The sequence below is a fragment of the Bombus pyrosoma genome, linkage group LG8, assembly GCF_014825855.1.
Source record: "Bombus pyrosoma isolate SC7728 linkage group LG8, ASM1482585v1, whole genome shotgun sequence".
In the NCBI taxonomy this organism is placed as follows: domain Eukaryota; kingdom Metazoa; phylum Arthropoda; class Insecta; order Hymenoptera; family Apidae; genus Bombus; species Bombus pyrosoma.
The window spans coordinates 1,439,189-1,452,065 of record NC_057777.1 but is presented as its reverse complement, the minus strand read 5'-3'; the positions used below and the strand labels follow the sequence as shown (position 1 = coordinate 1,452,065).

The window sequence follows — 12,877 nt, the reverse complement described above, 5'->3', positions numbered from 1 at the left end:
ACAATTTTTATATTTATTATAACGTTAAATAGCTTATATTGATAAAGATATATCAGTACTTTTGGAATTTCATGTACTTGTAACTATTATATAATAAATGCAAAAGAAATTACCATATTCTAACAAGACAAAACTGAATCTTTTTGTATCTAAAAACATTTGTTTTGTATTCCCTATAAATATGTAATAAAGAAAAATGCTACTGCATGATTTTTATACAAGTTAAAGAGATTGTATAACTTTGTCTAAAATATTATATTTTATACCGTTACTTATATTATATGAAATATAATACCAATAGAAATGATAAAGACACTACCATATGCATCATTATCAACATTTTTAACTTTGGAGGCACGTCAATTCAATTGTTAACATATATTTAAATATAGTTCGTTTTAGATTATTTTAATAATTGATAAATGCAATGTTGCACATATATGAATAATCGTGCTTTTGTCTAATTCTTTTTAATCACATATAATTAAATCTTCTTAGTTATTCAATAGTTGTAATTAATAACTCAAAAAAACTGAGTTACGTACTTTTAATTCATTAAACCAATTTAGATATCATTATTAGAATATAAAATACTATGAATAAACATAAAGACATTATGTTCAATAAATCTTCGTAGGATTTTAAAAATTATTCGTTGAAAAACCATTATATAGATTCATCATATGTACTGTTTCCAGAGAGGGCCATTTTTGATAAACTAGAAAGACTTCGACGTGGGCTACTACCAACTAAAAAACTACTGCTAGACTCTGAGAAAATTTTCCGGAAACTGGAAAGTAGACATTGTTATTAAAAATTAGAATTCTTAACTTTTTCATGTATGAGTTACTTACAATTTACGAATTCCAGATTCAGATGTCTTTTTCCATGGTGCATCATCTGGTTCATAGGGAAGAGGGCCTTGAACAGGAGCATCTTTATCATCTTCAACCCTATAATAATATCAAAGACAATATAATTTCTTAAATATTGTAATATTAAATTGTACTGAAAAAATCTTATTATAATTTACGGAGCAAGGCAAATTATTGTTGTATACATGTGAAACGTACGTTTCAGGTTTTGGTCGATATAATTCTAGTTCATCTTCTAGATCTGATACTCTAGCTTTCAATTCATTTCGTTCATGTAAAATTTCTTTCAACTCGGCGGTAGTAAACCTTGGTCTATCAGGATCATCCAGGTCATATATAGCCTTATTTGTTAAATCTGGGCAACCCTGTAATTTACTTAGGTCTTCATTTTCTTTTTTTGCTAAACCAAGGCGGGCACGAAGATTTATCAATTCACGATTTTGATCTTGCAATTGGGCTAAGAAGTCTGCTCGTTCCTCTACTAAACCACGTGCTTGCATTTGGGCCTGACGCTGTTTCCGCTTTAATTCTCGACCGACAACCCCGAGTTTTTCAACCTGTGCTGTCAGCTGTATAAAATAGAACAATAATAATTTACAATAAAATATATATTATTAGTACCTAAAAAAAAAAGCGGAACAGACAATTAAGGAAATTATAAAGTATCAAAAATATTACATTTACAAAAGCATTACTTAATCACAATTTATATTAATCACAAATTACATACGAACATAAGTACCAATTTACATTTTCTATTTCTGTATTTTTTTGCAGCAGCTCTTTGTCTCTTCCTCGAATTTGATCTCTTTGTTTGTCTATCATAGATCTTAAGTGCTGCAATACTGCAATATCAACTTCTTGACTAGCTGTAAAAGCTGTAAATATATTCATGTAACTAATAAGACATATATACAATAGAACATTTATAGCATCGTGTTAGTAGGAAAAAGGTTGTTAGTACTTTGTTTACTGCTGTACTGACTATCACTACGTGATTCTTGCAGAGCCTCTGATAATCGTCTATTTTCTTCTTGTAACCTTGTAACCATTTCTACTAGGTCACGAGATTCTTGACGCCAATGTTCTTCAATTTGTTCCAGTTCCTATATAATAAATAAATGTTTCTGAATAAATAAGAAAACTAGCAAGTTCTAGATATGCATCTATCAAATACCTATGTATATGCATTTGTATATATGTGGAATTTATGAATTTTTTAAAATAAAATACCTTTTCAAATCTTTGCCTATCTTCAGCTTTTTCAATTTTATCACTTTCTAATTGTGAAATCTTTGCTTGTAATTCTTGAACTGTAGTATTTTCACGTTCATTTTTGGTTGCAAGATTTTCCAATAATTCTAATGCATGTATTACTTTTGGCATAAGATTGGTCACAGAGTCTACTCCATATGAATCTATGAGCTTTTCACATTCTTTTCCTATTTCCGATGCAATATCATAAACATCTACAACGGATATGTCGGATACTACAGCATATTCCTCCATATTATGGGTTGTATAATTTCCCAAACAAAAAGGCATGAATACTTTTTATATCAAAGTATATTATACGTGAAGCTGCTGAAATATACAATAATATATTCTAACAGAAATTATGTAAATTACTAACTAATATTAGTTTAAATATATTAATACAATGATTAATTAATTAAAAAAATTACAATTATTTGTAAAAATTTCAATACCTCGAAATGTGTTACGATCAATTAGTGAAATTAAAAAAGATACAATGGAATGTAACAAAATATTAATATTAATATTAATTTGATATTATCATAATTTGCATTCAATATAACACACTTTTATATTAATTTAGGCCTGGCGTTAAGAAATTTAAATAATATTCGTTGTACAAAAATTAGAATATATTACAAACGATTAGAATATATACATCGATAACAATTAATGTGTCTGAAAGTATGAGATCATGTCGATTAAGCACAGTTGCAATCAGATTCTATTTAGTGCTATATGGCAGTACTGCAGAGGTTCCACTTTTAATATACGTACGTGTACATATAGACGATTTTCATCACAAGCACCGTATGTATCTTTTCGAAGTAATAAATTGAAATAGAAGAAAAAATTAAAGAAGTTTGAAATCGACAATCTAGTGATTCTAGATTAAGCCTAGTCTTCTTTTTGGTACAGCGATTTTCGCAAACTGTATCTATCGGCGAGTGTTAATCAAAGCGATACAATGATTGGACATTTCCAATCGAACGCAATAGAATCGTTCAGTAATTATACATTTTCATAATAATATTTTCCCGAGAAACTATAACTCAAAAATATTTACTTATATGTATTTTTGTATTATATTTAATGTAAAGCAAAATATCGATTAATTCCTTGCCTTACATGTAAACTACATTGTTAATTTTGGATGCTCCGTTCTAAAAAAATAGTAGAGTACTTGTATACATACCTATGTCAACAACAATATATATATATATATACACACACACACACACACACACACGCACACGCACATATATATATATATGTTGAAATTTATAAATATCTAAAAATTGTTTATAAAAAATTCCATATAAAATATTGAAAGAATTGATTTTTATTACTCATCATATTCTTCACGCGATCTAATAATGATTAAGTATTTAAAAGATGGTTAAAACACAAAATCATTTTTACTTACACTAAATACATGTCTGTATAACAATTCTTTTATTATTTAAAATAATGAAGTTAATTTTGAAATGTATTTATTCTTATATTATGTACTTTTAATGAGAGCATTTTATCATTATTGAATAAATATTAGTAAAAGATAATAATAGTAACAATAATTAAAAACGAAAATTCTTGTTTTTATAGATTATTCAAAGATCTATTATTTCACATCTATTTTATCTTTTCAATGCCTTAAAAATATACATATGTATATGAGAATTCTGTTTCATAAAAATTGTACTATATATATTTAATCTTTTAGTATCAGTTTTTATTAAAACATTTTCTATGTAATACAATAATATATATTTTATTTTATATTACATTTTCAGTGTACAATCGTTGTATAATTAAGATATTAAATTTTCAAAATTTGAACATATATATATTAAGTCTTGTATAGCATATAAATTCTGACACTAGTAATATCTATCTTATTAAGCAAAAATCAATATATAACAAATGAAAGTTTTCTTGGTGATCACTATAAACTTGTAAATTATACAATTTATTATAACAAATTGTTTGTAACAACATATAACATATCTTCAGTTAAACAGAAATGCAAAAATATAAATTCAAATTGATTTTATCTATTTATAAAATAACTATAAAATATAGTTAAATTATTGTCATAATTTTTTCTTATTAATATATTTTTAATATCGTCAACATAATTAAAAATGCAAAGATAAAAAATATTATAAACTTAAATATTTAAAATTATGCTATTGAAGTTATATATGCAATTCTGAATTATAAAAATTCTTGAATGATTACTATAAACTATTTTATTACGTAAATTTATTAACAAATTTAAACATAACAATGAACTAAATGATAAAATATTAAAAATATTACATTATATTATTTGCAATAAGTTGGCAAGCATATAACATTGTTTGAAAATACTGCATGTTTTCAATAAAGGTACATAAGGTATGCTAATAATGAAATTTGCATTTAAACATATCTTATGTAAGAAATTATTAAATTATTAAGTTACTAATATTACAATGCTACAAATTCGATATTACTTGTAGTCATATAAAATAATATTATTCTATCATGCATTACATTCAAACATTTGAAGCACATTTGTTTGAATTGTTAATAATTCTTTATTAAATTAATATTCATTTAAATATTTGAAACAGAAATAAAACTAGAATACTTTAATAAAGTTCCAATAATCTAGTTTAATATCACATTGCAGTAAATATTTTATACTAAATATGAATTTTAAAATAATCAAAAAACATGTCGATTTTTAGTAATGAACAAAATACGCATATAATAATATTTTAACCAGTGATCATGTCGCAATTTCATTGTCATTTAACTGTTTCTTAACTACCATAATTTTTTAATAATTGCACTCATATATTAATACTAATTTTAATGTTTGTTGACAAAAATTGAGCTGGAATAATTTTTGTATTTTAATAATTGAATTTTGATATGCTATTTATATGTAAGCAAATATTTTATAGTCATGCAGTAATATCGCATTATTGCCAAGTATCAATATTTCTTCAGTTATTAACATACATATTGTACTAATGTTTCACTTTAAATATTGCAAAAAATTTGATATTTGTATATTTTAATCAATATAAAACTACATAATAAAATACTTTTTACTTTATATTTAACATTACATTAATGAAGGTAAAAATGTAGGATAAAATTATTACAAGATAGATGAATTGTTAATTTCAGTTAGTGTTCGATTTACGCACAGTTTCATCTAGCAATATTTAAAAATTCATAATTTAAAGTATATAAATTTATATGTATATAATATTTTGTGCTACTAAACTTTCAAATCATATTTGTGGATATATATTACTCAGTAATTATGACTTTATAATTATATATTAAGTTAAGTACAAGAAAAACAGACTATGTAATTATTACGCATTGTTAGTCAATGTAAAATTCATAAGTATGCAAGTATATTTTCCTTGTTGTTAAAATAAATTTGTCATAACAGTAATTTGATTGTTAAATTTTAAATACATTTGGAACAATTTCCAAAGTGTTGATTATATTATGTAACATATTAAAATAATAACTTGGCACTTTTCTTTGTTTATCTAAATATTTTTAACTATTTATGATCTTGGATTAATATACATATATTTAAATATAATTTCAAATAAATTGATTCGGTTTGTAGCATATGTAATAAAGTTATTAAATAGTTTATTAATGTAATATGTGTATATTGTATAGGAAATTGCTCTAAATGTCAGTCTTTATAATAAGATTCGGCCGATATTGTTTAAATATTAATAATTAATATTCACGAAGGGCCTATTTTGAATAAAACTTTCTATATATTTTCTCTTAACACAATTTTCATATAACTAGTGATTAAAACGGATAACATCAACAAAAATGTATAAATCTATAACTTTTTAAGCTAATCCCTAATTTGTCTATCTACATTTATAAAATGAAAAAGATACTATTATTCTCATATCTATAGCAATATTCTGTATAATATTTTTACATTCTCTTCAATAACTTTACATAAACATTTTAAATTCTATAATATGATATATTGTGTATAAGTCTAGCAGTGTGTGTCTATATGTATATCACATATTACCTTATTAAAACCCTGTAAGAAGGAAAGAATATTTTCAATAGTTACTATATTGTTAACTGAATTTTAATTTGTGTGTTCAGTCGTCTTACATATTAAACTTTAAACTCCAGATTATTTGTAAGAGATATAATGGCATGTTCTTGTGTAATAGCAGCTAACTCTTTTAGCCACTCATCTAATACAACTGCGCATAAGACCACATTTTGTACTGGACTTACTTCATTTGGGGATTCCCAGGACGTTTTTGTATAATACCTAATCGATGAAAAATTGTATAGTATTATTATAATCTTTATAAAAGAAAGTTTGTATAATATTAGTTAAATTTGTAACATATCTTTTTAACAATTTTAACTAGTAAATCTATCAATGATATGATAATAAAATATTTACCGGTATCCAGAACCATGTCCAATAGCTTCTAATTGATTTTCAGATATACCAGTTGATTGATTAATGGTATTGTTTAAACTACTTGGACCAGAACTGCCACTTGATCTTTTAAGCATTTGTGTAAAAGATGATGTTAAGCTCCATCTCTTATTTTCACCTAAAACGTAATTTGTTTGAGTATAATAGAGAAATAATATTTATATATTATTCATATTTGTAAACGATTATTATACCTACATCGTTTGAACACTTCCGGGAGTGCATGGCAATTATAAGCAATAATATAATATTTATGTATACTTATATATTGCATCAATAAAATATATTAGTGAAGTATAATTAATATTTGAATAATCAGAAAAATTGTACCTCTTGAAAATGGTTCCCCACTCAAAGAATTTCTTTTAGTGGATACAGAATGAGCAGCAGCTTCTAATGCATTTTTTCTTGCATTTACTAATTTATCCTCGCGGTTAATTAAAAAGAGTCGTGCTTGTTCGACCAATATATCTATATTATTGTGTTGTGAAAGAAATTGATCTATTTTATGTTTTAAAGATGCAAGTACCTGATGAAAGATGAGGTTTTTTATAATCTTATACACTATTTGTGAATATGTACATAATAAAAATATGTATATAATTACAAACCTGAAAAAGTGATCTAATACTGGGTTGAAATACTAGAGAATGATTTAAGAGAAATGATTGTAACAAAGGCTGTGGATATATTGCTAATCTGCTGATAAGACCAGTTAGATGTAAATTAACATATAAATTATTACTTGTCATACATTCGAGTTTTCGTAAAAGAACATCCAAAAATATACCGACATTCGGTTGTCCATTAAATACATCTTGACGGTAATTTTCTTTACTTTGTTTATTCGCTGTTAATTCTTCTGGTGTAATTGAACTTGATTCTATGATGCTATGAAGAGATAATATACCTTGTTCTTTGTTTGATTCAATTTCTATTTCGTCGTGTTCGCTTATTCGATCTTCGCTAGGCTCATTATCTGGAGTTGACTGCGATGAACCTTTAAATGCGAAGCTTTCATAGCCGCTACTTTCCCCTAACGATAAAAGTGAATTCATGGTGGTGTTTGAATCGTCATTACTGCTATCAAATTCCTTTTTATCTATTAATGAAATTTCTTTAACAGAATCTGATATTCCAATATCTTCGTTTAACAATTCAGCAATATCTGCATCTAATTTTGCTTGTTCTTCTAATGATAACTCTATACCTGTTGCCACAAGGGATTCTATTTTTAACTCTTTCTCTATTGTATTTAAATCCTTCCCATCTAGCAAAGATATGTTAACTAGCATGTTATCTATTGATGAGTTTTCAATAATTTCATTAAAAACCGTTGGTTGCTTTGCTGTCTCTAATGATAAAGCTTTATTTGTTTCAGTTTTCTTCTGAGATTGATCTAATAATGTATTGTCATCTATTAAAGTAGTCGCACTGCTTGTAGTACTATCTTTTGGTAATTCTCCATTGTATTGATATGACCAAGTAGAACAAGCAATTCGGCAAGCTCTTATTTTTTGTCGAGCGTCACATAAATATGCATGATAATTTCCATAAAGGCTGTCTGATAATCTGACGCCATAATTTATAGATGCTGGCAATGACTTCAAAGATTCAGATGTAGTATTTGAATATTTTTCATATGTTGTATTGTTAGGTAAAGAATTGAATTGAGAATTTATAGATGTAAATGGCGAGCAACAACTTGGTGTCAAAGACAAAAACTTCTCAGCTGCACGTCCAAAAGGATCTATATCTCTTAACCTTCTACGTTGGGAAAGCATTACATGAGAACAAGGACTTAATGCACCCAGACATAATTCTAGCATAATGTCCTCACAATTTAAATTAACCAAAGTTTCAAATAGTCCCAACGTTACTATACATAACTAAAACAAAGAATTGAAAAATTTTTATGATTTTTTATTACTTATTATACTTACTAAAAGTTATTAACATTGTCATCTTTTATAATATGTAATAAAAATAAAATATATATACCCGTGACCTAGAAGATATCCTTTGAATAAGGCTATCCAGTATTCTGCATTCATCATAATTATCTTCGAGTAAAAATCTAACGAACGAACGTAAGAGACCAGGTTCAGTTACAGAACGAAGAAATAAATCAAAATAAGCTGTGGCTGCAACTAATTCATCCACTGTTGTCTGTAATATTAGAAAATTACTTACCTATAATTTTGCGTATATATATATATACTTTATCATAACTTAACTAAAAATTAAATAATAATTTTAAACAATTAACGATTAATAATTTCTAAGAACTTTTTAAAATGTGTAAGTGTCATTAAGAATTTATAATTCATGAATAAGCAATTATTAATAAAACTGCTACAATTCTATTTAATATGTCTAGATTTTAATATTCAAATTTTATTTTGTGGTAAAAGAAGGATATTAGCATTTATAGATAAACATTATCTAAAACACACAAAAACTTCAAAAATAGTTAAACAAACTAACACTAATATTAATTTAAAATAGTTTCAAACTACATATTCTTATTAGGAAAACAAATAAAGCATGAAGCATAAAACATGAAACAAAGACAGAAAACAAAAGCATAAAAAGCATAATATATTTAAAATTGAAAAATTTAATCACTGTAATTTGAAAAATTTATGTATAAAAAATATAAATTTTATGAATAATAAATATTTCAAGTATTTTATGTAAAATCATTAAACATAAGATTTTGAGTATACTTTATGATATAATTCATATGGTTTATAAGTCGTTTATAAAAGCTTTATGTATTAAATGTTTATTGGAACTATTTGTAAGTATAGAATGTCAGTAAAAGCTTAAGCCTGCACTAATATTATATTATTATTTATATAATAAAAATCACTTAATATCAAGAAGGTATTAATACTTCCTAGAAGTATTAAAACTAATTAATATTAATCTTAATAGAAAATTGAACAAGTTTGCTACACTAACTGCAGTATTTTGTACTAACCCAATGTTCTTGTACATCTAGCTGTTCTATGGTCAAACCAACAGAATCCTGAGCACCATAAACATGTCACCGGATAGCCACCAACAACCATATCATAACATAAATGATTCGAACTTTATATTAGCATTATTATTAATACTTAATTAGTACTAGGTATTAATATTTACATTTACCATCACCACATTGACAATGTTATATGCATTTAATAATACATCTATATATACCTATAAGAATCTATTAAATAGGAAATATTAATAAACTTTACGTACAATTCCAATTACCAATTATTATGTATTTAATGTTTTTAAATAACTAAGCAGGATATTAAAATAAGACGAAATAATTGAAATCATTATAAAATTAAAAGTAAAAACCAGGAAAAAGTTATGTGATTAGCATATTTCAATATTAAAAAAAAATTAATTTATGAAAAAGAGAGAGGAGGTATTGTATATATGTATGTTTAATAATAACAATTTACTAACCATATTCTATTTTCAAATAAACAAGTTGCAAGTACCTTCTTTCACCACACATACATGTAAAGTAAGAAAGATATTGCAATGTATTATAAACAAAAAAGGTATATAATAATTATCTATTATAATTATAAAATAAATACACATATTTAAATTTCTAATATAAGTTTATAAGCCATTTGCAGAATGATGCATTTCATCTAAATTAAAACGTAAGCAGATGTTTTCATTTTAAATAAATAATAAGATATATATATGTGTATATTATATTCACCTGTAACAAAGCTGGTCCCATCACAGGTACCAAAAAGCCATGATATAAAAATTCAAGTAACTGTTTTTGTACCAAAGGATGTGCGACTTGTGCAACAGCATTACAAAAGTCTAAAGAATTCATTAAGTGCATCAATGCTGGTAAATCATTAACATCATCTGGTGTTAACCGATGCCAATCATCTGTTTCAATATCTAATTTCCTTGGTAACAGTGAATATAGCCCGCTTAAACCTGTAGCTAACACCTAATTATTAAATAAATAAAAACTTCATTAGTACTTAGATACATAACAATATAGCATATGAATACATAATAATTGTAAATTATGTTTATGTAAAACTTGTCGCAATTAGTATTATCTCTTATTAGTCATTATTTTCCTTTTTTACATAAATTTGATTTATTACAAAGATTACATACAGGACATATATTAGAATGATCGGCAATGTAAACGCCAACTTCATCATTTTTTTTTGAGAGAGACATACAGAGTAACATGGAATCACGTGCTTGTTGTCCTACTCCACCTTCTCTGTGCACATATGGTATCAATAATGTAAAAATAATAAATCTAGAAAAATTAACATATATCATTAAATATACGTTATGAAATATACGCATAATGTTGTGCATAAATATATTTGTAATATTCTACTAACTTGTTTTTTCCTATTGCTGTTGGATGAAAAAATAAGTCAAGTAATGCCATGTTTTGCATCAAAGCAACACATAATTGATTTAATAACACTACTAATTTTTCTTCTACTTCTAATGGCATAATATCGTTTGCACAATCTTCAAGTAATCGTAATAATGGTCTGGCAACTGGTTCATGGGCAAGAAGAGTACCACTATGTGATACTAAAAGTTCATATAGTTTTAATTGTTCTAAACGAACAGCATTATTAAATCTGCAATATTACATACAATACAACATACAATACATATATTACAACATGCAATATTATTTTTATATTAAATAATGTTAAATCACAAATTTTTATGATTTTTAATCAAAGGATTTCTACCTTCCACTATGTTTATTCCAATCGTAAAGTTTAACAAGAAGGTTTTCACTTAATAAATGCTCCAAACAAGGAGAGTGTGTTGCTGTTGTAGATTGTCGATAGTTATTGTAAAAGTTAAAATCACGTAATTCTAGAACTAAAAGAGTTACCATCTGATCTACATGATTAACAACTCCAAGAACATCATCTTGATTACATATTCCTTTCGGTGGCTGTACAAATATAATAAAATACTTAATTACAATCCTTTCTAATTTATTACGATAATATCGAAAAGCGGAAAATGCTACAGTTACAAAAATTGTTTGAAAAACTTTCGAATCTTTACTTTTTATACCATAAATGCTATGCTTTAAAAATTGAACTTACAGATGTACGTAAAATGATTTCGTACGCTTGTTGCCAATGTTTACAAAAACTGTCATAGCATGCTGACGGGTCAGCATCTTTTGGCGGAGAATCTCTTGAACGTTGCTTAGTGAAACTAGTTCTCAAGGGGCTACTTCGTAACCAGCTCATTTTTTCGGCCTATATTTTATTTACTTCCACGTTCATCAGAAACCTGATTTCACGCATCCTTTCTCTTCGAAATCTCTCATATTACTAACTGGCATAAAAATAAAGTATTCGTCTATCTTCCTCAGTTTCGACTAACCAAGTTTTTCTGTCAAAATTGTCCTACTTATTGAGATAATCGCCCATCTACGCAGCAAGGACACAGTGATAATACAAATTGCATATTTATTATGCGACTTGCGCGTTACGAATACTTTGCTAACGCGTGTCAGCGTTATATTATGTCAAATATTTTGTATGTTTGATAACCAGCAACTAATCACTCCTGTATTATTATGTTAGCCCATTAAGAAATCGCCATATTTATTCAACTAAGGTTTAGAGATTAATTTTAACTTTTTTCATTTTTCCTATTTTTCCAGATTCATTTGAGGTACGTCCATGTTTATACTTCGCAATGCAATGCGTTTTGTCCAGTTTGCATTTTAGAACCATTTCGAAAATTTGTATTATTTAAAAAGAAATCAGGAATCTTTATGTATCTCCCCAAGATAGTGATTTTCATCTTAAAACCCTACAAAATATAATAAAAAATTTCTATTTGACTTATATATTATATAACGATTAAAATATAGATATTAATTAAAATAAAATGATGTACTTACATACTTAAGCTTTATTAAGTATAAAGAATTAAACCTCGAACATAGTAATATGACAGATGTGTGTAAATAAATATATGTAAATAAGGTATTGTTTAATTTAACCAAAGAAAATAGTATATTCATTTTACATTATGACAAAGTAATGCAATATATTAATATTTACAGTTTCTACTCTGTATTAGAATGATATATGGTCAATTTAATGTTATAGCTGTCACGAATTTTAAATGTTAATATGCATAGAATCTGGATATATTAAAAAATATGAAAATAATTAAAATACGA

General features: G+C 25.8%; 2 protein-coding genes across 9 annotated transcripts; both read right to left on the bottom strand.

The window, feature by feature from the left end:
* Positions 1–531: 531 nt before the first annotated feature.
* Positions 532–3,284, bottom strand: LOC122569969 (RILP-like protein homolog). 5 transcript variants are annotated; one of them, XM_043731693.1, is made up of 7 exons: positions 2,910–3,284; positions 2,109–2,459; positions 1,861–1,981; positions 1,626–1,753; positions 1,074–1,444; positions 855–953; positions 532–790 (listed from the first exon to the last, which is right to left on the bottom strand). In XM_043731693.1, exons 2-7 carry the CDS (start codon positions 2,418–2,420, stop codon positions 667–669), a joined length of 1,155 nt encoding a protein of 384 aa, XP_043587628.1. In that variant the 5' UTR covers positions 2,421–2,459; positions 2,910–3,284; the 3' UTR covers positions 532–666. The 5 variants fall into 5 exon arrangements, with proteins under 5 accessions (XP_043587628.1, XP_043587624.1, XP_043587623.1 ...); XM_043731689.1 differs by having other exon boundaries at positions 1,840–1,981; positions 2,109–2,456; positions 2,910–3,282; XM_043731688.1 differs by having other exon boundaries at positions 1,840–1,981; positions 2,910–3,280.
* Positions 3,285–5,227: 1,943 nt separating this feature from the next.
* LOC122569989 (FHIP family protein AAEL005291-like) lies at positions 5,228–12,359 on the bottom strand. Of its 4 annotated transcripts, XM_043731748.1 has the most exons (13): positions 11,781–12,359; positions 11,412–11,623; positions 11,043–11,294; positions 10,804–10,954; positions 10,382–10,627; positions 9,629–9,676; positions 8,644–8,811; positions 7,254–8,531; positions 6,973–7,171; positions 6,841–6,852; positions 6,604–6,760; positions 6,300–6,465; positions 5,228–6,222 (listed from the first exon to the last, which is right to left on the bottom strand). In XM_043731748.1, exons 1-12 carry the CDS (start codon positions 11,928–11,930, stop codon positions 6,303–6,305), a joined length of 3,036 nt encoding a protein of 1,011 aa, XP_043587683.1. In that variant the 5' UTR covers positions 11,931–12,359; the 3' UTR covers positions 5,228–6,222; positions 6,300–6,302. The 4 variants fall into 4 exon arrangements, with proteins under 4 accessions (XP_043587683.1, XP_043587682.1, XP_043587684.1 ...); XM_043731747.1 differs by having other exon boundaries at positions 5,228–6,465; XM_043731749.1 differs by lacking the exon at positions 6,841–6,852 and having other exon boundaries at positions 5,228–6,465.
* Between the last annotated feature and the right edge of the window lie 518 nt (positions 12,360–12,877).

What these genes read in the sequence shown, in the direction of transcription:
- LOC122569969 (XM_043731689.1), bottom strand. Translation starts at nt 2,420, where the DNA reads ATGCCTTTTTGTTTGGGAAATTATACAACCCATAATATGGAGGAATAT. An exon ending in TCAGTACAGCAGTAAACAAA is followed by an intron (nt 1,754 to 1,839) that starts GTACTAACAACC and finishes ATATATTTACAG; the next exon opens with CTTTTACAGCTAGTCAAGAA. An exon ending in AAAATACAGAAATAGAAAAT is followed by an intron (nt 1,445 to 1,625) that starts GTAAATTGGTAC and finishes TATTTTATACAG; the next exon opens with CTGACAGCACAGGTTGAAAA.
- LOC122569989 (XM_043731747.1), bottom strand. Translation starts at nt 11,930, where the DNA reads ATGAGCTGGTTACGAAGTAGCCCCTTGAGAACTAGTTTCACTAAGCAA. An exon ending in ATCATTCTAATATATGTCCT is followed by an intron (nt 10,628 to 10,803) that starts GTATGTAATCTT and finishes TTTAATAATTAG; the next exon opens with GTGTTAGCTACAGGTTTAAG. An exon ending in TAGATGTACAAGAACATTGG is followed by an intron (nt 8,812 to 9,628) that starts GTTAGTACAAAA and finishes CTAATATTACAG; the next exon opens with ACAACAGTGGATGAATTAGT.